Here is a 24,389-nt window from a genome sequence, read left to right on the forward strand (position 1 = left end):
GAGCAATCTTTAACATTTTTTGAAAAAAATATTTTTAATGAAATGATAAACTATTGTTTATCATTAACATTTTTTAAATTATTGGAGTCATATTACAACCTAATTATATTTGAACAATTTGTCTAAGCCCTCCAAAACTCTCCTTCAATATAAATTTTTAGTTCTCCAAATTAGGGAGATTTTGTTTTGTGAATAAAAATATATCCCCCAAAACCCTCCCCACCTAAATCTTTCTATTATTTTCATTCAATCCTTTCCTTTTTTCAAAGTCCCCTTCCATTCCCCTAAAAACTCTCAAATAAAGTCATAGTGATTTATGTATAAGCGCAGGTATGTGATAGATTTAGTCATCCAAATAGTATTTATAATGATTATAATTGTATATACAATTAATGTTAGATTTTTTGTTCGATTTATAAGATTCAATTTAGACATTGTGTGTGAATTGAATTCGTTAATTGATGTACTACTCATTTGAGCATCTTTATTTATCACATTCATTGTATTCTCTGATAGTCTGAGTAAACTATGAAATCAATTCAAATGCAATTTTGTAACTATTACACTGCCACACTTCTGCTTATAAACATTTGATTTCAAAGTTTTATTTTTGAAAATGGTTTTAGGGGAACGCTCTATTTAACTCCCTCCCTCTTATAGACCATTCTACATCCATATTCCACCAAACATACATAAGCCCAACTCATCAGATGTATTTGTGAAGGGGAAATTCTTAAATGATTCATGACCCCGCCTCAAACCCATTGAAAGGAAGTCTAAATATCATTCTAGCGAACTATCACTCATGTAATGGCAACATCAGAAAGGCTGCACAATATTTTATTAAGTTTTATTAGAGAGACCGACCAATCAGAAGACAAACCCACATTCCAATGAGCATTTTACATCTGACGTGCCTCATTGAAGATAAAAGTCATCTCCACGATATTCCTTTACACCCATGGGTACTTATCTACATCAACATGAAGCTCGAAGTCATGTTATCCCCTTTGAACCATCTATTTCTCACTGTCAACAAGCCAAAAAATCACAACTCTGAGTTATGGAAAGTGATCGATACTTAAGGTACCACCTAACCTCATCTTCACTAGGTTATTGATTGTTCAAATGCCTACAAGCCTTAATGTAAGGGCGGGCTCTTCGATCACCCTAATATTCCCTTACTGTCTCCAAATCTACTTTAAGTATTTCAGGGAAAGCCAAACCATGACCGACCTATCTAATGTCAATCCTAAACGAGCTTGTCGCCCCATCTCCCTCTACATTCACCTCGATCTCCTCTTCATCCTAGGGACTTTCAAACCCATTAACATTACCTTGAAAGCTCCTACAACGTCAAAACTGTCACTAATCTCTATAAAATCTATGAGATGGTGTCTCATTGCTAAAGAAACCACATCTAGTATCACAGGATCAACCACCCCAGTGCGTGAGGAAGCGACACTTATATCATCCCCCACAAGATATATCTACAAATACATTATTCGAGTTCCCTATGTTGTCCATGACTAAGACATAATAGGAACAACCACTACTATAAATATTATAATTTTATGAAAAAAAATTCACCTCAATTAAATATAAAATCGAGATATAATGGCAATGTGCGCTATACAAAAAATAGGGATAAAATTTGAAAGAGTGTAAAAATTAAATTCATTGAGTTTTTTACAAATTTGTTTATATATGATCTCGGAGGGAGTATCTACAATATAAGAAAATGAATAGGTCTAGAAAATACCAAATTAGCCCTCTGTTTATATATGCTTCCACGTGTATATGTTCTCCATCTTCCACATTTTCCTGTTCCATCTTTCTATTCTACTCCTCTTCATTTTTTAAAAATGTTGCATGCTTTGCCAATGAATTTTTTATTCATTTCTTGAAAAGACAACTATAATCTAAATTATTAAAAATCTTTCATCTTGGAAAGACAAATATTTAGTTTCTATTTGCTTCTAATATTTGTTTTCTTCTATTTTTTTATTACATTTTTTTAACTTCTATTATTCACATATTTTATAATAAAATTATATTTTGCATTAAAAAATCTTATTGATCTAAATATTTTTACGGGTACTAGACATTTTTCTATACATTTAATTATTATTTTTTCGCGGGTACTAGACATTTTTTTATATATTTAGATTATTATTTTTTCACGGATACCAGACATTTTTCTAAACATTCAATTATTATTTTATAACGGGTACCATACATTTTTCTATACATTCAATTATTATTTTTTCACGGTACCAGACATTTTTCTAAACATTCAATTATTATTTTTTTCACGGGTACCAGACATTTTTCTATACATTCAATTATTATTTTTTTTACGGGTACCAGGCATTTTTCTAAACATTCAATTATTATTTTTTTCACATATACCAAACATTTTTCTATACATTCAATTATTATTTTTCCGCGGGTACCAGACTTTTTTTTATACATTCAATTATTATTTTTTCACAGGTACTAGACATTTTTCTATTAAAAAATATACATCTGAAACAAATACGTGTCCCATACTAGAACTAGAGATGTAAATGGATATCCATGGGGACGGATAGTATGATATCCGTGTCCACCTCGTTGGATAAATATGATATCCATATCCGCCCCATATCCGTCAGATATCCGCTAAACGGGTAATCCGCGAGTTTTAAGATATCCGCGGATATTTACAGATATCCATGGATAATACTATTTTCCTAAAATTATGTTTTGAAAAAAATATTTTCAACTTGTTTTTAAGACACACATTCTTATCACATAACATTCATATAAATCTCTCTTATTTTAAAAACAAAATTTCATCACATTAATTTTTTTCATTTTCACCAAAGTATAATATCCATATATTTTATTTTTAACAAAAAAACAATGATATTGTGATTGTGAGTTATGGTGGAAGAGCGAACAACAGAGAAGTAGAAAGGATAAATGGTCAATAAAATTTGTATAGAATATAAAGGAGACTAGTTTTCTAGTTTTTTAGAAGATGAAAAGATAAAGTATAATAAACTAATAATATTTAAATAACTTTTATAATTTATTAACGGATACGGATATCCACGGGTATGGATAACATTAAACTCGTATCCATATCCATTAATAAATGGGTATTGAAATATCCATTTATTTTATCCGCGGATATCTTTTAAACTATGCGCCCCGTACCCATGACGGATTTTATCCGCATATATCCGCGGGTATGAATATTTTTGCCATCCCTAACTAGAACTCGTGGAAACACACGAGTTTGTTTCTGTTTTGATAAAAAAAAAAAAAAAAAGAGACCCAATTAAATGTGAGATGTGTAGCGGGCAAAGACGTAATGAATGATTAACACGTCTAATTTGGGGATAGGTAAGATCCATAGATTTACTTCATGCAGAGGATGAGATGAGGCGCACGAATCCGGTTCCCATTTTTTATGGTAACACCACTTCATTCATTCTACTACTATAATGTAACCACTTCTTTTCTTACACTCAAATGAGTTTACGCCTCCATTTCCAATCCATCGTCACCCCCAATTTTCTCCATTACACACCAAGGTTCATTCTCTTCATCCCTCTTCTCTTTTATACTCCTCATTCTTCATTAATCTTGTCTTTTTCTTTAAAGGGTCTCGTTTTCTACTTTTTCTTCTGCGAAAATGGAGGCTATCAAATCGAGTTCGGAATCGACCGTGGCTGATCCTGTTTTGCTCCACTCCAAAATTGCCGCTATTCGTTCCGCCGGTCCTCAAAAGCTTCAGGTTTTTTACCCCCTTTTCATTCATAATTGCGTTTCATGCAACCAAATTTGTCGCATTTTCTATTTCATATACTCCATAGTTCTATTATTATGCTCTCATTTTAGTTGCATAACACAAAATTGGGACACACTTGTATTTTCATGTTTGTAGGTGATTGCTGATTTTGATGCTACATTGACAAAGTTTTGGGTTAATGGAACTCGTGGCCAAAGTATATATATATTCCCCCTTTTCTTCTCCTTACATGTCCAAAACTAGGAAATTTGCTATGCATTATATTAACCTAATCATATCATTTGTAGCTAGTCATGGCCTTTTGCAGCAAGATAATCCAGAATATAATGCTAAAAGACAACAGTTATATGAACGTTACCATCCATTAGAATTTTCTCCTACTCTTGGACTTGAAGAGAAAAGGAAACTCATGGAAGAGTGGTATGTCACTCAGTTTTAATGAGTAGAAATCGAACTCAGTACACTAGACCAGAATTTATAATACTCACACACACACACTACACCAAAACGATTAGTGCTAGACCCTGGTGGTATAGTCATATTCGATATTGACATTAATGTTTGCTGCTGAAACTTGAAATTTGATTTATTATTAGGTGGGGAAAAACACACGGTCTTCTTATGGAGGGAGGACTTACATATGAATCAATAAAACAATCCGTTGCTAATGCTAATATAGCTTTTAGGGAAGGTGTTTCTGAGCTTTTTGAATTTTTGGAGGTATATTTCCGAGTTCTTACATCTTGATATGTTCATCTTATATCAAGCGAGTTTATGAAATGTAATATACATATGTATGTGAAGATTCGATTGCTTCTGATATTGGATCCCATTTTCCGTTTTGTTATTTTTCAGGAACAAGATATTCCTGTATTAATATTCTCTGCAGGGCTTGCGGATATCATTGAAGAGGTCTGAAAAGTTAATTTTGTTTTATGTTAGCAAGGTTACTGGGCATTTTCTCTTCACTTTCTTGTCTGTTATTGAGTGTACCTCTCAAATTCTATTTTTCACTTTTTCTAATAATAACAGGTTCTAAGACAGAAACTTAAGAGATCCTTCAAAAATGTGAAGATAGTATCGAACAGGATGGTTTTTAATGATGATGGTCAACTTGTATCTTTCAAAGGTGATTCTATGTTACCATTTTTTATTGTGTATTTGTTTGCTTTTCATCTTGATGTTTGTGTCTGAACGAATCTTTCAGAGGCTGAGGCATTTCATAATTGCTCTTAGGTTTCACTATTATTAGCCAAAAGCACATTTATATTACAATGTTAATTTATTTGTTTCTGTTTAACCTCTGGTGAATGAGTCTGGAACATCCTAACAAACAAGGAGGTTAATTGATGAAATGTCACTTAGGGTTAGGTGGAAATTTTTGAAACAAGCGAAGGTTAACTGTTTTACTTTCATATAGAGTTGCTTATCTTGGAAGAAAACAAGGTTGTGTGGTTTTTACCTTTCACATTCAGAAGATTTTCCACGTTTAATTTTTTTGACATTGTTCTTCTTTACTATGTATGTGTTTTTTCCCTTCTTAATTACATAGAGATGGAAATTTGTTCTGATATTCCCAACCCAACACTAGTTAGTGTAAATAAATCTATCTTATATTATGCTATTTCCTCCGTCATTCACAGAAGTTAACAAGGTATTCTTGTATTCAGCTACCGTAACCTCAAAAATATTGCAGACTGTCTTTGCTTCGAGAATCTTGGCCCATAAAATAATAAATAAATTTCTAACCATAGTTCTGTAATTTGATATTGGCCTTCACATATCCTGAAGTGGGACTTTGAAGCTTATGGGTGAATTGAAAAGAAACATTTCATACACCTGTGTTTGTTGATAATTGAAATGGAATTGGGATATTTAAGATAAAGTACTTGACAAGAACCGGTTCTTAATTTTTTCTTCTAAATTTAAATTACAGGAAAATTGATTCACAGCTTAAATAAAAATGAGCATGCTCTTGACATGGCTGCGCCTGTTCACGAACACTTTGGTGATATCGATGGTCCAACTGATGATAATGATTTGCTAAAGAAGAGAACCAATGTTCTCCTCCTTGGTGATCATACCGGAGACTTAGGAATGTCCGATGGTTTAAATTACGATACTCGAATTTCTGTGGGATTTTTGTAAGTAAAATATTTGCTATACTCGAGTTAATTGTTTGGATAAGTGAGACATTTATGAATGTGACCTGATCCCTTCTTGTTTTTCTGCCATTTTGAATTGTTGCAGGAACCACAACGTTGAGAACTCAATTAGCATCTACAAAGAAGCTTTTGATGTTGTTTTAGTGGTAAGTTGATTAGATGGATAATAACATATCCTTGGATTCCTTTTATCTTCCAATATTTGTAAGAGCAATACTGTTACTATTGACGACAATCTACAAGTGTGTCTGCAATACTGAAGAATTACATCATGTTAAACTAAGTAAACTAATTCATAGAACATTGTGTTAAATTAAAGTGAAATACCTAGTAAGAGATGATTGAGTAGCTAACTGTAACTTGAAAATTACTTTTTCCTGCAGAATGATGCGCCTATGTGGGAAGTTATCAAATTGGTCTCTCAGATGTGTTCAATTGAGAAGTGATTGTTTGCAGAATTCATATATCCTTAGCAGTATCATCTTTTATTTTTATCCTACACATCCCAAGGTTCCTCTTTAATTCCCCTTATGAAGAATGCTAACAAGTAACAAAACACTCCTTAGACACAATTTGGTGATTAGTTAGTTATACTAGGACATAGTTTTATTTACTCCTATGCATATCTGTATGGCACACAAACTGCATTTTCAGTTGTGAGGGGTTAGTTCATTCTGTTTGTCGCTTTTTTTTTTCCTTTGCTTTTCTATGCATAACCCTTTCTCAGGTTCCATAAAAACTTAGAGCACGGAAATATTGATTGCATTAAACCAGAACTATCTATAAGAATTTGAAGTTTTAAGGCATTATGAGTATTTTTTTGTTGAAATAGTTATACTAGAATTGAGTTGTTTTGTGGCCTGTTTGTTTCCCCTGTCATTTCCTCTCGGCCTATTTACAATGAGTTTACGCCACCAGCAACTTGACTGACTATCTATAAATATTGATGGGTGCGGGTTCAGATGGGCTCACGCGAATGCGAGTTAAACTGTCATGCCTAGTTCCAACTTCCAATAGAGAGAAGTTTTAGTTATTCTAAATTTGGAATTTGAATTTTGCAATTTCAGTTCAAATTTTTAGTAGTTAAAAAAGTTGAAAAGCAAACCCACTGACTATTGAAAAGCCAAAAATTGTTACTTCAAGTTGAATGCGTGTTCATTGAAATTTCACCATAAAAACAAATATAGACTAAACCTCAATATGGGCATGAATTACAAACACGAATAAGCAAGACACTCTCCAGAGTATTTTCATAATAAAATTATGGTTCATGGATACCAAATTAATTAGATGCAACACATTGATACCAAATTAATTGGGTGCAAACTAAGTTTATTTAATTTATATAGTTTCGTTTCACTCGTCTTGACTCTCGAGAATCCTCAAAGTGAGCTCCGAGGCTGTGGACTATGCAGATGTTCCTTGAGAGCAACTACAAATTCAGCTTGCTGAGAAATTGTAACGAGACGACAAAATTGATGCAAGAATTCTTGGCGAAGATTATCAGCCTGTTTAAAGAAGCTTAGTTGTTGAGGTACATACATCAATTGAAACCCTTTGCCTTCTGCTGTTGTTGTTTCATCAAGATTTTGCTTGAGTTTTACCATGCCTTGTGCAAGAGCATATTCTGCTTGTTGACATGATTGTCCAAGATTATAAATATCACTAAGTTGTTGCTGGGTGTACGTATGTTGAAATTGAGGCAGAATAGCCTGTATATCCAAATTAAAGTACATATAGTACTGATAAGAAATAAGAATGCATAATTCAAATTTGTAGTTGTAAATCAACATTAGATGAGATTAAGTATGCTCATGTCTTTATGAGTGGAGGTAGTGTTCCCTTTACAAACTGGTTTTGTTAGACTTTGTTATAAACTCAAACTCTAAGATGATATGAGAGTCTATTTATTATCTATTGGATCACCTGCAAACAGCTCAACGCTATCTAGCCACTCGGATCACGCTCTAGATGTCGGTCCTGAGCTAGAGAGTGTGCGTTAAAAGTCTCACATTTAATAAGATAAAATATAAACATGTGTTTATAAGTGAGGACAATCTTCAATCTATAAAACAGTTTGTTTCTAGCTAATTCTATTAGTGAATTACCTGAAGAATTTGAGAAGGACGAAAGCCTCCAATCCACCAATGATTGCTTTCACATGTTATGGCAGAACCAACAGTCAAGACATGTTTCATGATTGTGTTTATAACTAACTGTAGCTTGTCATCCTCAATAACATGGTTGTGATCATTTAGAGTTTTATGTATCGCAGAAATAAGCTTGTTCTGTTCTTCAGACGAAAGTGCATACTTTTTCACAGAAAGTGTGTTTCCTGCAGAATTCTTACTTCTGTTAGCTTTAAAGTATGTATACAAGAAATAAAATAAGTGCTTACCAAACCAATTTACAGTTGAATGGTATTCTTAAGGATCAAGCTTTAATAAAGTATATAGTATACTAGATTTATCTAAACATATAGTATATTTTAACTATTTTTATAACAATACAAATTTTTATATATTCTTACTATTACCCTTGAAGAATTCTCCTTGAGCATTAGTCTCTTTCATTGGTTTGTTTACAAGAAGCCAGAACTTAGAATTGGAATTCAAGATTTCCTTTGAATGGAGAGGCAATCACAAGCACTTAATTTCATAATGCACCAATGAAAATGGGAAGAAGAGTTAAGAGTGTATATATAACCAAAAAGTGAAATAAGGTGACCAAAAAAGCTTTATATGCTAGATCCTATTACTTAAATAAAACACCACATCATCCCCCACTTATCTACAAAAAAAGGGTACACTACACGTATTATTAACCATTCATGTCGTCAGTCATCATACATTGCTAAGATTTACTGAATATTTGAGAATCTCCAAATCATTAACCAATATATGTATACTTTTGGCCCTTCAAACCATGATGGGATATAAGTGTCATCACTTAATGTTTTGTCATATTCCCAATTAGAGATGGTATATACTTTTGGTTCCGAGTTCATTGTTAGACGACGGCAATTTATTTAGAAGGGTAAATAGATCCTTTAATTTAAAAATGATCTTTTAAAATAGTTTTTGAAAATTATTAAAGTTACGGTAAGGAGAAGGTTTGGCTTAGATCAATTAAGTCGTCTAAATCAAATCGATTATTGGAAACTCGGATATGCGCACAATTATAAGAAATGGATAACAACGATAAGCGAGTTGATACACACAATTCTCAATCAACCGTTTCAATAGGCTTACTATGGTAAACTATCTCCAATGAAAATATTAAGAAAAACTTGAATCGACAAATTATCGAATACTTGGCGTGCGATCGATTTTTTCAGATTTTCCTTTCGAGTTTGTTGATATAAAAAATCTCTCACAATCACTTAGATTGTAAGGCAATCAACAAACCAATTTAGCTTTCAAACAATCAATAAAAATTCTCTACGAATCGATTACTTTACCAATGTATTTAACAATTGAATTATGAAAAGTAAATGAAAGAGAGAGGACACGAGGAGTTGTTTAGGCAGTTCACCGATCGTCCTCGCTACGACTACGTCTGCTCTCAATTTCAATGTGGAATTGAGATATCAATTTTACCATGCAAAAAATTATTTACAAGAGAAAGGTAGCAATCCAACCCTACAAACCCTATGTTTGATGTTGATCCTTGCAATTCTCTTCCCTTGATCTATGTTTGATCAAGTCACCCAACAAAGCCAATTGATTCACCGTCCCGCGCTACTTTGCAAGAAACCATCGTTCTTCAATAGATGGAAGGTTAAAAATGAATAACAATCTTTGTATGTATGGATGTATAGTTTCATCAACTTTGAAATGATGCATGTATGAAGTATTTATAGTAGTGCAAGTTAGAGGCAAAAGGTAAACCTAGAAATTTGAAAAAGAATGCAATTTTTCAACAAAAAAAAAACATGTGTCGACAAATATAAGTCATGTATCAACACATATAAATGCATGTGTCGACCTGTATCAGGTCGTGTGTCGCACATTCAAACAAAAGCTACATGCTTTAAAAATGCAGTACATGTGTCGACATGTATCAGGTCATGTGTCACACATTCAAACAGAAGCTATGTGCTTTAAAAATGTAGTACATGTGTCGACTTGAAAATTGTATGTGTCGACACATAGAAGTTATTTTTTCAGTATGTGTCAACCTAAAAGACTGCATGTTTCAACACATTCAAATAGAAGTTACATACTTTATTACTGCAATACATGTGTCGACCTATACAATGCATGTGTTGACACATACACTTGTGTTTTGAGCAAAAATTGATTTTTTTCAAAGCATACAACTGATTTTTAATGCCATGTAATTCATTTTTTATGCATGATACATTTTCCAAACATGTTCTAGGTGCATTCTAAGATCCCTAATGCAAAGGTACACATAATGACTTGGAGATATCGTCTAATATACGAAAATGCTAAGGTTTTCCTAAGTTTTGACATCATGCAAAACATCCATCTAATGGGCAAATGCGCTCACACCCATCTATGTTCATTTGTGAGTGATGGAGTGAAACACTTTATTAACATACCTTTATCTAGACTTGGGCATTGAGAGCGTACTTTTCTTAAGGTTTCAGGTTCAAAATCCTATTAAATATTGTATTAACAATTTTTGTATTTGGCCAGTCTATAGAGAACTTTACTCTGTAGTGCATAACTCACCTTGCATTAAGATTGACCAAATACACATTATACTTTGTTAGTAATAACCGATTGTTTTTCATGACAATGTGGAAACTCCATGAGGACACACATCTCAAGTATTTTAGAAAAAATCATCATCTCGAGAAATTAATAGCTTTTGACTTAACTCATTTTCTAACGTTGGTCTTCCATAATAAGTATCTAACATGTTTGAAGTTTCATATGCTCATAGGAAGGCGAAAGAGACCATATGAATTTTTGTGTTTTTTAATTCATAAACAATATTGCTGAAAATACTTAAATAAGCATATACTTTTTTTATGAAACTACCCATTCAACAATCGATTTAAAATACCATTTGACTAAAATAATCTTTTAAATTTCTTCCAAAGTTCATTAGCTAATGACATGCCAAAGATCATATAAGAATAGTTTTAGTCAAATACACGTGAATTGTGCTAGTCAAAAAAGAGCGGAACGAACAAGTCTTCCAAATGAAAATGAGTATAAAATTTAGTCCTCCATCAAGGTGACAGGTTGGCAGGACGGATTTGCCCGTCTATCTATTTATTTTTATTTTTTAATAGATTAATAGGTTTTTTTTATAATCACAAAAAAAAAAAAAAGACATTACATCTTCTTAAAATTTTAAAGTATTAATTATGTTTACTAGTAATCTTCTTTATATGTTCAATATTTTGCTTTTTACCGCCGACGTGACACACTTAATGCAAATATAAATAATAAATTCATAGCTACCTTCGTGGAACCATGTGTCTCTTTTGATTTTCATGCTATGGTCAAGATTCGGAATATTTCTTATTCAAATATTCTATTGTGAGTGCAAAGAATCCATCTTGGTATATTCTTATTAATCACTGTTAATTTTGCTTTGTTTCACTTTCTTATTATGTAGCTATCATACGTAATTTTTAACCATTGGTGCACCTTCTTTTGCTATTTATTATTTAAATAAAACAGTAATATTATCTAACGTGGATAAAACGAGGCCTTTGATAGTGTGGTATACTGCTTGAGTAGTGACCAAGAAATTAAAGTAATAAAACTAAAGTTAGTGCATACTTGTAAAGTCTTTATTCATGACAAGCATGCAATAAAACAAAAGAAAGATTATATAATGAAAATGAAAGATTGATAGTAATTTGCATAGGTACTTGCGTGGCTAAAAAGTTCATGACGCCTACACTCATTAATGAGACTTAGAATGAGAATGAGACTTTTTAATATACCCTTATGTGAATTTTTTATTATTATTATATAAAAAATTTATACTAGTACTAGTGTATATAAGAATAATTAGTTGTAATGTGTAAATATCATATAAGTTATATGGATGATTATATTGGAATATTTTTGTATAGAAAAAAAAAAGAGATATGTCATTGATCTATTTCTTCTTTTTTTTTAGTTCTAATCATATAAAAAACGTGAGATATTTCACATTTCTCTCTCGCAATCTTTCTAAATTATTTCTCTTTCTTTCACATATTTTTAGTCATAGTGCGTTGAAAAACATTCTTGAACTTAGTGAGATAGTTGTTTTAGAAGAGGTATTATTGTAAATTCACTAAGAGTTCTTTTTCCTCTTGAGAGAATTATTCTTTCTTAGAAAGTAATTGTTAGGTTTAAAGATAAACCTGTTAAATTTTTTTTAAAATTATTGGAACAGTGTAAGTCTCTGTTTGGTTCGTAAGCTTTGTCACTTGAAGAAAAGCTTTCCTTCTAGGTTCGTGAAAAATATTCACATTGGTTTTGAGCTCAGCCCTGTACAAAAGCTCAGTCAGTTCGAGATTAGATAGATATAAATCTCAGTTCAGTTCGTGGTCAGCCTGGTATAAAACCTCAATTCGGTCCAAAGGATAGCCAACTCAAAACTCCAACTTGGTTCGAGATAATTTCGTACAAAATCTCTGTTTGGCTTAGAGACTAATTGTTGAAGTTTTGTTCGATGTTTGATGTGAAGACTAACCACTTTATTTCCTTGTTCGTTATTTGGTTGGAAATTAACCTGTAACTTTATCTTCCTTGTATAAGGGGGTTCGTGGGCTTAACCTTCTAAAAGCTCTCAAACATTATTGAATACTCTCAAAATCAATTCTTGGGGAGAGGAGTAAGCCACTTCATTAAGATCGAACCTCTATAAATCTCTTATGTTATCTCTATTTTCTTACCTTTTTACTTTTTGCATATTATCTTTATCTTTACTTTATGCTGCTTATCAGAACATTTATTATTAAAATATTTTCAAACTCTAATTCTGAAAATATTTTTTTTCAAACTATTGTTTTTCAAACCTCCATAATTCACCCCCTTCTTGTGTATGGAGTCACATGTTCAACCCATTTCTAATATCAAGTCATACCAAGAAAATATGTTTAGGCAGCTAATCCAAAATAAGCCTTAAGAACGAAGAATCCCTCAATATTAAAACTTAAGAAGAATTATATAGAACTCCATGGTCAGGATCAAAATATAAGTAATATAACAACTACATCAAACCCTAATAAAAGAGAAAATTAGCTACGCTTACTCATCGTAGCATTACAATCAAGCTCTAGAAGAAGAAAGTTAAGAAGCATCTATTGATGATTCCTCAGACAATGTTTTCGCCCTCGAGCTTCCTCTTTTATTCTCTCTTGTCGTGATTTATGATGAGAACCTAATTTCATTAAGGAATCGCCTTGAATTCCAATGAATATGATCCGATCCTCTTAAATCATTAGATGAATTAAATGAAGGCATGATACCCATATTTATAGGCTTGGGAAAGATAGTCTCGCTAAGTGCACTGCTCATACTCGCTTAGCACACCTACTTTCTTCTAGGTTAAGTCATGCTAGCCACCCTAGGCCGAGCCTTGCCGCCTATGCTCTTTAAGCAAACCATCCAAGACCGCTTAGCCACCAGACCCTTGCTTTACCTTGAAGTAACTTAGTCCTAAAGTCTTTGAACCGCCTTTTCTCGCTAAGCGTTGTAACACCTCTATTTTATTTTCTTTAATTTTAATATTTTACTTAAATATTAGGAATTTGTTTGTGTATTGTTTGGTCTAAATTGATAATTTATGCTATTTTAATTATTTTAGATATTGTAAGGGTATTCTTGTAATTTAATAACTACTAAAATAGTCGAGTTGAGAGCGTTAGTTTTTTAAATAAAAATTAAATATTAGAAAGAAAAAAATTAGTTATATTAATATTATGAAGATATAATAATAATAATAATAATAATAATAATAATAATAATAATAATAATAATAATAATAATAGTAATAATAATAATAATAATAATAATAATAATAATAATAATAATATTAATAATAATAATAATAATATAGGGGTTAATGTAAATTACGTAAAATATATTTTGGATTATTTTTAGGTGTAACAATTAACCTTAGAGTTTTTTTAATTTAAATAATTATTTTGTAATAACAATAATGGTGATATTAAACTAAATTTTTATTTTATTGGGATAATAATAAGGGTCATGCTAACATGTGCCCTTAGGTCACATGTTAAGGATACTATAATTAGAAAAAGTTAAATATAATTAAATGCAATAAAGTCATATTTAAAATTTTGATACATTAAATGCACGCGTTCCAGAAAAATTTTTCTATAAATATCTCATTAACATGTGCCCCAAGGGCACATGTTAGCTTTTCCCTAATAATAATAATAGAATTATATTACCTTTAGGAAAATCATATTAAAAGGTAAAATATTAGTGATGAGTGTGTGAGTTAGTAGGAGGTGAAAAGGTCAAATGAGATTAATTGAGATTATAAATACTTAACGTGAGGGTTGAGGCTAGGGAGAGAGAAAACGTCAAGAACTTTGTAAAAGCGTCGATTAAGGTAGGGGAGATTACTTATTATATGGTGGATTTTAGGCAGTAGGGTGATGAGGGTTCTTTTACCCTCTCATCAACGCCAAGGGTATTTAAAATCTTTGATAGTATCATTGTGGTAATTTTTTATTCTAATATATTTTATCTGATATGTCTGATTGATTCCACACATTTTGCTATAATATGCGTGTAATTTTTGACCCATGAGGTTTTTCTTTAACCCTTGTGGTCATGAATTTGTATGATAATATCTCTTAAGTGTTAATCATATATTATAAACCTTATTTTGGAACTGTTGTAGTGTTGATCATTGTTACGATGTATGCCCAAATGGGATAATCCCATTTGGTCACTTTTGGGTGATCGATATATGTGTCGTTGTATTTATTGAATTAGGAGAAACTAAGATACATTTAGGTAAATCGTGTGTCTTAATAGCACAACGGAAGATGCATTATATAGGAGGAAATATAAATCTTAGTATTAATTACATAGATATCCTATTCTATTCTAGAACACACTAAGAAATATTCTAGGGAATATTCTCTTTATAAACATATAATTACCAATACTCCCCCTCAAGCTTGATCATATAAGTCAAATGCACCAAGCTTGTTACATATATAATTGGTTTTGGGGCTTCAAAGGGCCTTTGTAAACACATCTGCCAATTGATCATTCAAGTTGACAAAGCTTGTGGCGATGTCACTTGACTCGATCTTCTCTCTGGAAAAGTGACAATCTATCTCAATATGTCTGGTATTCTCATGGAAGATAGAATTTGAAGCAATGTGCAATGCAATTTGATTATCACAAATAAGTGTCATTGGTTTTGCTTCTTCAATTTGAAGTTCCTTGAGCAACTATTTTAACCAAATAAGTTCACATGGTTCCATTGCCATGGCCCTATACTCTACCTCAGCGCTTGATCTTGCAACTACATTTTTTCTTTCTTTTCCAGGATATAAGGTTTCCTCCAACAAGTACATAATACCCAGAGGTGGATCGTCTATCAATCAGCGACCCCGCCCAATCATCATCAGAGTATCCAACTATATGAGTATGTCATTTGTCTTCATACACAATACCTCTTCCTGGAGCACACTTGATGTATCTTAGAATATGGACAACAACATCCATGTGTTCCTGGCAAAGAGAATTTAAGAACTGGCTTACCACATTAACTGCAAAAGAGATGTTCGGATGAGTGACTGTGAGATAATTCAATTTTCCAACCAATCTGTTAAACCTTCTTGGGTCAGACAGAGGCTTCGTCTGATTGGGCAACAGTTTGACACTTGGATCCATATGAGTATCAGCTGGTTTGGCATTCAAAGCCCTATTTCATCCTAAATATCCATAACATATTTTCGTTGGGAAATCGCCAAACCATCTCTAGATTGGGCCACCTCAATTCCTAATAAGTAGCAGAATTTACTAAGATCTTTTGTCTGGAATTAATTCGGGAGATGTACTTTCAACTAGAGTATCTCCTGCTGATCACTGCTAATTATGACAACATCATCTACATATACAATAAGATATATGCATCCTTAGGAAGAATGACGATAAAACACAGAATGTCAGCTTCACTGAACCATACTAAATTGTTGTATTATAGTGCTGAATCTGGCAAGCCAAGCTCTCGGAGATTGCTTAAGACCATAAAGAGACATGTGTAGCCTACAGACCATATTTGAGGACTCCCTCTGAGCAACAAACCCAAGTGGTTGCTCCATATATATTTCCTTTTCAAGATCACCATGTAAAAAGGCATTTTTTATGTCAAGTTGATGAAGAGGCTAATGTCAAATGGATGCAATAGATAGAAGAAGTTTAACAGATGTCACCTTGGCTACAAGCGAGAAGGTATCACTATAATCCAACCCAAAAATCTGAATTTATCCTTTGGCTACCAAGCGAGCTTTAAAACGGTTGATCTTACCATCTGGTCCAACTTTCAGTGTAAAAAGCCTACTACATATTTCCCAGGGGGTAGAGGTACCAGTTCCCAGGTACCAGTGCTTTGAAGAGTACACATTTCATCTATCATTGCTTGCCTCCATTCAGGGTGGGACAATTCTTCACCTAGAGTATTAGGAATAGAAACGTAAAACAAAGAAGACAAACAAGTATATTACAAAGGGAAAAGACGATAATAACATAAATCAATATAATGTGAAAAATAATTTTGTGTTTGACGTCTATCTTTTTGAAGGACAATAAAAAATTATGACGTTCAATACATCATACAGATAAAACCTGTACGAAAAAAAGTACGAGTATTTTACTAGTAAGAGATTAAATAAGTATATGAGTAATATCAATTATATATTAACTAATTTGAGACTTTTTCACACCTAAATGCACCATAAATTCATAGCTGCCTTCGTGGAACCATCTATCTCTTTTGCTTTTCATGCTATGGTCGACAAGATTCGGAATCTTTCTTATTCAAGTTTTTTAATGTGAGTGCAAAGAATCCAATTTAGTATATTCTTATAAATCACCGTCAAATTTGCTTTCTTTCACTTTTTTGATATCATTCAATATAGTCTTTAACCATTAATGGTGCATATCCTTTTGCCATTTATTATTTACATAAAACAGTAATATATTATCTCACGTGGATAAAATGAAGGCCTTTGATAGTGTGGCATACTGATTGATTGACCAAGAAATTAAAGTTAGTGCATACTTGTAGAGTCTTTCTTCATGACAAGCATGCAATAAAACCAAAGAAAGATTATATACTGAAAATGAAAGCTTGTGTGGCTAAAAAGTGCATGCCACATGTGAATTTATTATTATATAAATCTTTATGCTAGTTATATACTAGTACAAGTGTATATAAGAATAAGAAAATTTCTTTGGCCACCTCCCTATGGGGGTCACCCCCAGCGAAAATCCCAAAATACCCCTGCTTCGGAAATGAACTTCCGAAGCGCTTTTTTTTAAAAAAATTTCCTTAATTCGGAAGTGCATCTCCGAAAACACCTCATGGGGGGTGTCTGCGGAGATGAACTTCCGAAAACACCTTTGTTCAGATTTTGGGGGGTTTCGGAAGTTCATTTCCGAATTATGCAGAAACTGTGTTTTTTTTTATGTTTTATCTAAAACAGTCTCGCATTTTAATTAAACGTAAACGCCAAATAAAATAAGCAATAGATAAACTGAAAATACTAATATGATAAATAAACAAAAAAAAAATACTAATCCGATGAAAATAATATATACAAACCGAAAAAAATAAAAATAGTGTGCTAAAGATACAATCCGATAACAAAAAATATATAAACCCGACCACTATTGGGTGTGCCTAAACCTCTCGCCCTGAGACCTCCTCTGCCGCGTGTATGTCGCCGCACGGCCCACATCAGTGACGATCATCTCCATCACGGCGACTGCCTCTGGACCGCCCCGCTCCACGATACCTCGATCCAACGCGTCCTGTCCAATCATCGATATCCGCTGGCAGATCGGCATGAGATCAATGGCGTGATCATCCTCGGCCTGCTGGTTCTCCAGGATCTCCTCGTGTGCTGGCCTAGGAGCGCCGGGAATGTCGGGTCTCAGAAGAGGATGTGACACCCGGTAGAACCATGTGACGTATCCCTCCTCACTGTGTCAGTCCTGGGTGACCCGAGTGAGACGGTACTCCAGCGGTACCACATGATCCTCCCAATGCTCCCATATGGCAGTGAGCTGCACTCGGGTCACAGTGTCGGGAGCAGCCTCAAAGGGTGACCTGGGTATCCGCTGCACGAATCCGAACTGACGCATGCACCGCTCAGGGAGATATCGAACCATGATGCCGGTCCCGCAAGCCAACCAGCCAGAATAAAGTGCAATGCCGTCAAAGGGGACAATCTGAGCGTAGTCGATGAACGGCCTCCAGGTGACGTCGTCGTGCAGAGTGCGGTCCAGGTATCCACGGTATGGTCCCACCGCATCGTTCCCCCTCTGGAGATCGTATCTGGCGGCCCTGGGCAAGGCGTCCACGTACGCAGGATCGAGGTGGTAGCCGTGGATGCGGGAGAAGTAGGAGATGATCCAGCTCTGAAACAGAAACAAGATAATGTATTAAAATTAAATACGAAACATATATAAATAAATAAATACGATAATGTATTAAAATAAAACGTACCGTAAGCAGTGTGCAGGATCCGACCAACTGCCTCGTCCTCCAGTTGGAGGCCTCATTCAGCTTCTGGTAGAGATATGCCAGAGTAGCTGACCCCTAGTTCCACTGGTGAACGGTATCCAGGTCCATGAAATAGCGGAGGTAGGCCACGTCGACGTACCTGGCACTCTTGTCCACAAAGCATGCAGCGCCTACCACATGCATGTACCAGCACCGGAGAGCGCAGCCGCGGTGGTACTCCCTGAATAGGTCGTTACCCTCCTGCTCGGCCTCGGCCGCCGCGTCCAGGTGGAACTCAAAATAGAGGCTCAGTGTGTTGAACTGGACATGACACCAGCTGCGTCGCCGCCCGCTCGCGTCTAGCCGACGCAGTCTGGGACTCCCTGCCCTGTCTGATGCGTGCTGGCTGGTTGCCTGACATGTTCCTGTAAACAATCGAAATCGATTAATATGCGAGACAAATGAAAAAACAAAAAAAAATGCACTTCTGATACAGTTGGGAAGTTCATTTCCGAAACTGGGATGGAGGTGTTTTCGGAAATGAACTTCCGAAACACCCCTGCGCAGAGCTTTTCTGCAACCTACAATGGCAGACCCCAAAATCAAAATTCAAACCTATGTATACACATTCTAAACATCCTAAATATCACTATAAACCTAACCTAATACATTTTTTACTATTTGTAAACACCCTAATATACATTTTAATCATAGATCTTAAAATCAAAATGCTTACCTATTGAATAGATTGGAGGACTTTAGAATGTAATAGAGCAAGTAGATGGAGCCTTTGAGGTAGCTTGGAACTGGTTTGCACAAAAATCTCTTTGGGGTTGAGTTTTAAGAAGATTAGGGTAAATGATTTGGGGGAGGGGGCTGTTTTGCTTAATCTGCAAAACGCGCAGTATTTCGGAAATGAACTTCCGAAAATGTGTTTTCGGAAATGCATTTCCGAAATAAGTTAAATTTTTCAAAAAAAAAAAGGCGCTTTCGGAGATGCATCTCCGAAAACACCTTTTTCTTACATTTCGGAAATGCATTTCCGAAGTCAGAGGTAATTTGGATTTTTCACCAGAGGTGGACTAGAAGGTAGGGAGGTGGCCAAAGAAAATCTCTAAGAATAATTAGTTGTAAGTCTCTTATATGGATAGCTATATTTGAAAAAAAATCTATAGAAAAATAAGAGAGATATATATTTGAATATTATAGCTTAGGTAATGTAAAAAACGACAAATATAACATTGATGTGGCGTACTATATTCGGTCAAAAAAATTATATTTCATACTACTTATATCAATATATTTTTTAATTTATTATTAAGTCATTTTCCACCAAACCAAACCATTTATCACAATTACTATTGGTGGAACATGCCTAAAGTTTCAAATGGTAGGTGGAATCACTTTTTCAACTATTTTTTTTAAACTCAAATATCTGTCCCACCTTTATTTATTGAATGAATGTGGCTATTTTTTCGGGAATGTAGTGTTTACCAACATAATAATGAATATGCGTAAATGGAATCTGTTTGCATTTACAAATAAAAAGATATTTTAGTGGAAGGAAGTTCAGATCAGATGAATACATAACACATCTAAATGTGATTTTTTTTTTATTGATGTCTGGAAAGACTGGAAGGGTGTTAGATTTAATCAAAGTTTAATAAAATTGGAGAGATTTGGAAACGCAATGTGTTAGTCTAATGTGATGCAAGTCACTTTGACCATATATTGTTGTCTAACTTGATCTAAAAATACAATTAGTTGCATCTATTCAATGGAATGTCTATGATTCAGCAAAAAGACATGGAAACACACACTAGGATAATACTAGTTTTTAAAAGTGGAGCATCTAGAGGTAGAATTTTGTGATTCAACTAGAGTTGGTCGTATCTTCAATTCAATCTTATGTGTAATCATCACTTATGTTCAATAAATTTAGTACCACAAAGGTTGTTTGTTTTATTAGATAATGAGTTTAGAAAATTAATTCAATTTTATGTAAATCTATGTGCTTGCAGATACAAATGTTTTTAATCGTTAGATGTCTACGATGGTTTTTGATGATGACAACACTATATGTCAAAGAACATGATGTGAAGAAGAAAATTGTCCTTAAAACCAAAGAAGAAACTGAAATCACATAAAGTTCAAGAAACCTAAAAAACAAGGGGAAAAAAGCGTACATCTCATTGGATGAAAATGAAATGGATTCCTTAAATGATAAAGTAGCTAACATCTGTCTCATGGAAGATGAGGAAGAAGACGAGATAACTTCACATTTCTCTTATCGTGATTTATTTAGAATTTGCAAGAAATTAAATTAAGAAAACGGTAAGTTAAAACATTTTGTCTCCAACTCTAAAAACATTACTTCTTACTTTGAATTTGAAAATAAAAACCTCTTGAAAGAAATAGAAAGTCTTAAAGAAAGACAAAATATTTTAATTCATAACTCTTCCTCTTCTCAAGAATTCTTAGTTGAATCTATCAAGTATGGTCAATGTGATGTTTTGAAAAATTAAAATGATGAATTACAAAACACACTTGATAAAATCACTAAAGGAAGAGTTAACTTGAATCTTCTTCAAGGTAATCGAAGAGCGTCATATAGTAAAATTGGTTTAGGTTATAAACCTAAAACCAATTCTAAATTTTTTAGTAACATACGTCATACTAAAAAGAAAATCAATCATTGTGTTTAAAGATGCAGTTGTTGTTGTAAGCTTGACCATCCTAAGCCTTGTTATTTTAGCAAAATGAAATATAAAGTGGTCAAATAGATTTAAATCTAATAACTTGAGTCACCTTAAACCTACTAACCCTAAAGGACCCAACAATAATTGGGTACCATAGTTCAAAAGGTCAAATTGTAAAGGGGAGACGAAAACCTATCAAAGAAAACAGACACTTATGAAGAGGAATGATGCACATGTCGTATTTTCTACACACCCTTTCACCATCCTCAAGAACAAGTACTCCCTATTTAATCAAAGGTCCCGCCTTATTGAATGCTTGGTCCAAACCAGGCGCATTCTCCCCTTGACTTATGAAGCATGATAGGTGGAGTCTCCATTCTGAAAAATATTTTTAATACCAAAAAGGAAAATATACAAAAACAAGACAATACACATGAAAGGGTAAAGGTTCAACACTCTGATTAAACATGGCAATAACATAAATTCGAACATTAGAACATCAGAAACATACTCTCTAGAAACCCTAAAAATAAAGGAAGCGAAAGAAGAAGAAAATATATAAACCTTACCTTAAAAATAGATGAGTTGATCGCATGTGTGTCTCTGATACCACCAAATTAACAAGATATCACAAATGAATCTACTAAAAAAATCAGTGCATAAGAGCACACAAGAAAGAGTAAAGTTGACAATACAAGGAAGAAGAACTTTTGCGGTTCACAAATGGATGAAATGGGAAAATGGTACTTCATGGTCCCTTTATGTGTACCTTAGCCATTAGGGGCAGTACAATTCGCTATGTTAGGAAATGTGAGATGCACTACCAATGATCTAGATTTCATAAAAAGAAATTGTTTAAAATACTCGAGTATCCTGAGGTAGAGGAAGCGCATTAGTGGTATAGGGACACACAGTCATAGACTCCTTGCAGAATGTTACCTATTCCAAGAAAGACACTTAATGTGTACGTTCTCGATGATAGTGGCATCCCATCAAGGCTCTTCTTCTATCCTATCCAAGAGACAAATATCGACCCCCATTACTTTCAAACCATAAATCCATAGTTTTAGAATCTCATTCTTATATCTAAAAAATCACCTATCCATTACCCTTCCTCACCCTAACTAATAATAAGGTCTGCATTATTATCTCCTCTATCATTTACTCAAAAGATCACTACCCCTTTATCCTCTCAAATTATACCTTCTTCAAAATTATCATATTATACTCCTCCATCTACTATAAAATCTACTTCTATTACTAAAAATTTGTCTGATCATACTTTTCCTCAAATTATACCTTCTTCAAAATTATCATATTATACTCCTCCATCTACTATAAAATCTACTTCTATTACTAAAAATTTGTCTGATCATATTTTTCCTGTGGAGCCAAATTACTGCCTTTCAGACGCCTCGTTATTTCGAGAATTCCCCCCCCCCCCCCCCCCCCCCGGTATTTTTCTTTTTACTAAAAGATTCTTTAAAGAGCAGAGAAATTTATGAATTCCTTCTGGTAGATGCGGACTCTATATCTCTCACTCATCAAGTTGATGAGAATGATAAAACAAAAATTAAGTTCTCAAAGTTTAAAATTGTTAAAGTATTATCTCCATCCGATTGGAAACTATTTCCCATAAAAGTAAAATCCTTTTCGAGGTCTTATACTCCAAAAAAAAATTAATTATTTGTATTACATGGATGTTTGGTCTAATATTTTTAGTCGTTGGTCCTTTTAACCACACTTAATTTATCTGGTTCAATAAAGATATATCATTAAATTTTCCTTACTGGTTTATCCAGTGGTTTCACTTAATTGGACCAAATATGGATATTTTCCCTTCTCATGCCTCTAAGGAAAATTCATACTTTACTTTAAATACTACTTGTTCTCCGCATAAGGCATTGTTATCTTTTTGTGCAACTTTTGGTATTACTATTACCTGGATTACCTCTTGGACCTTTACTTGTGAGCAATTATGGCAAGAGTGTCCTATCTTTCTGTTAGTAAGAAAGTTTTCTATTAAATGGTAGATCAAATTTAATCCAGAATTACTTTCTTTAGAAAATTTGGATGCTTGGTTTAAAGCTCATCCAACCATTTGTAAAAATACCAGTATTATTTTAGGAGATACATCATTCCTAATAGATTAATCCAATCTAGTAGCCTTTTTCTCTACTTTATCGAAAAATGAAAGTTGTAAGCTTATCCACATAGTTGTTGTCTTCATTGAAAATTTTACTGACAATGATGGTGTCTTGATCCAAAGTCATACAATTTAGCTACATATTGCAAATTGGTCTTTGAATATAGTCATATACCTCCACATGCTTTATGACCGCATAGTTGTCTTTAGCAGCACCATTTGTATTACATTTAACCCAATTGAATGTAGAGTAAATGGATGTGTTTCCCTAAGATGGGTCATCTCATAGAAAGTGCTTATGAGAGAGTATGTATTGATCTTACAAGATTGATTTCTCGGAAACGTTTTTCCCATTGTGCATTGCTCCACCACCAAATCTCCAGTGATCGTATCATCTATGTTGGGTGGGTTTGAAATCCGCGATATTTTGTTCAAGTGTATTTGAAATCAGGATGTCATATACCACTTACACACCAGAATGGGCTGCTCATTATACAATCAAATTTGAGACTTAATCGGACCAATTTATTGAAAGGATGCAAGAGTACACCAAATTGAGCAAGATTGAAATAGAAAAAAAATAAAGAAAAGTCAAAAGGGGTACCACTTGTAGGTTTGACCGACGACAATTATTTTAGTTCATTTAAGTAGTTATTTATCATTTTATTGTAAGTGACATTTTATTAATTTGTTATGGTGTCTAATATACATTTTGTAGTATGTCAAAAAAAAATCTACATTCAATACAAGTTTCTGCCTGTTCTGCTTCTGTTTGTTATGCCAGGGAAGATTTCGGAAATACATCTCCAGAAAAAAGGAATAAATGGTCGTTTTGAAGTTAAATTTTCATAATGTGTTATGTCACAAGATAGCATTTG

General features: G+C 33.5%; 2 protein-coding genes across 3 annotated transcripts; one reads left to right on the forward strand and one right to left on the reverse strand.

The window, feature by feature from the left end:
* The first annotated feature begins 3,343 nt into the window (after positions 1–3,343).
* On the forward strand, positions 3,344–6,664 carry LOC131643844 (uncharacterized). The gene is made up of 10 exons (XM_058914177.1): positions 3,344–3,584; positions 3,655–3,787; positions 3,938–3,998; positions 4,090–4,222; positions 4,399–4,522; positions 4,658–4,714; positions 4,835–4,931; positions 5,739–5,946; positions 6,053–6,113; positions 6,351–6,664. The coding sequence occupies exons 1-10, from the start codon at positions 3,523–3,525 to the stop codon at positions 6,411–6,413; spliced, it is 999 nt and encodes a 332-aa protein (XP_058770160.1). The 5' UTR covers positions 3,344–3,522; the 3' UTR covers positions 6,414–6,664.
* A 467-nt stretch (positions 6,665–7,131) lies between these two features.
* On the reverse strand, positions 7,132–8,662 carry LOC131643845 (transcription factor TGA4-like). Of its 2 annotated transcripts, none has more exons than XM_058914178.1 (3): positions 8,498–8,662; positions 8,076–8,302; positions 7,132–7,679 (listed from the first exon to the last, which is right to left on the reverse strand). In XM_058914178.1, the coding sequence occupies exons 1-3, from the start codon at positions 8,538–8,540 to the stop codon at positions 7,350–7,352; spliced, it is 600 nt and encodes a 199-aa protein (XP_058770161.1). In that variant the 5' UTR covers positions 8,541–8,662; the 3' UTR covers positions 7,132–7,349. The 2 variants fall into 2 exon arrangements, with proteins under 2 accessions (XP_058770161.1, XP_058770162.1); XM_058914179.1 differs by having other exon boundaries at positions 8,504–8,653.
* Between the last annotated feature and the right edge of the window lie 15,727 nt (positions 8,663–24,389).

Source organism: Vicia villosa, linkage group LG1, assembly GCF_029867415.1.
Source record: "Vicia villosa cultivar HV-30 ecotype Madison, WI linkage group LG1, Vvil1.0, whole genome shotgun sequence".
NCBI classification, from domain to species: domain Eukaryota; kingdom Viridiplantae; phylum Streptophyta; class Magnoliopsida; order Fabales; family Fabaceae; genus Vicia; species Vicia villosa.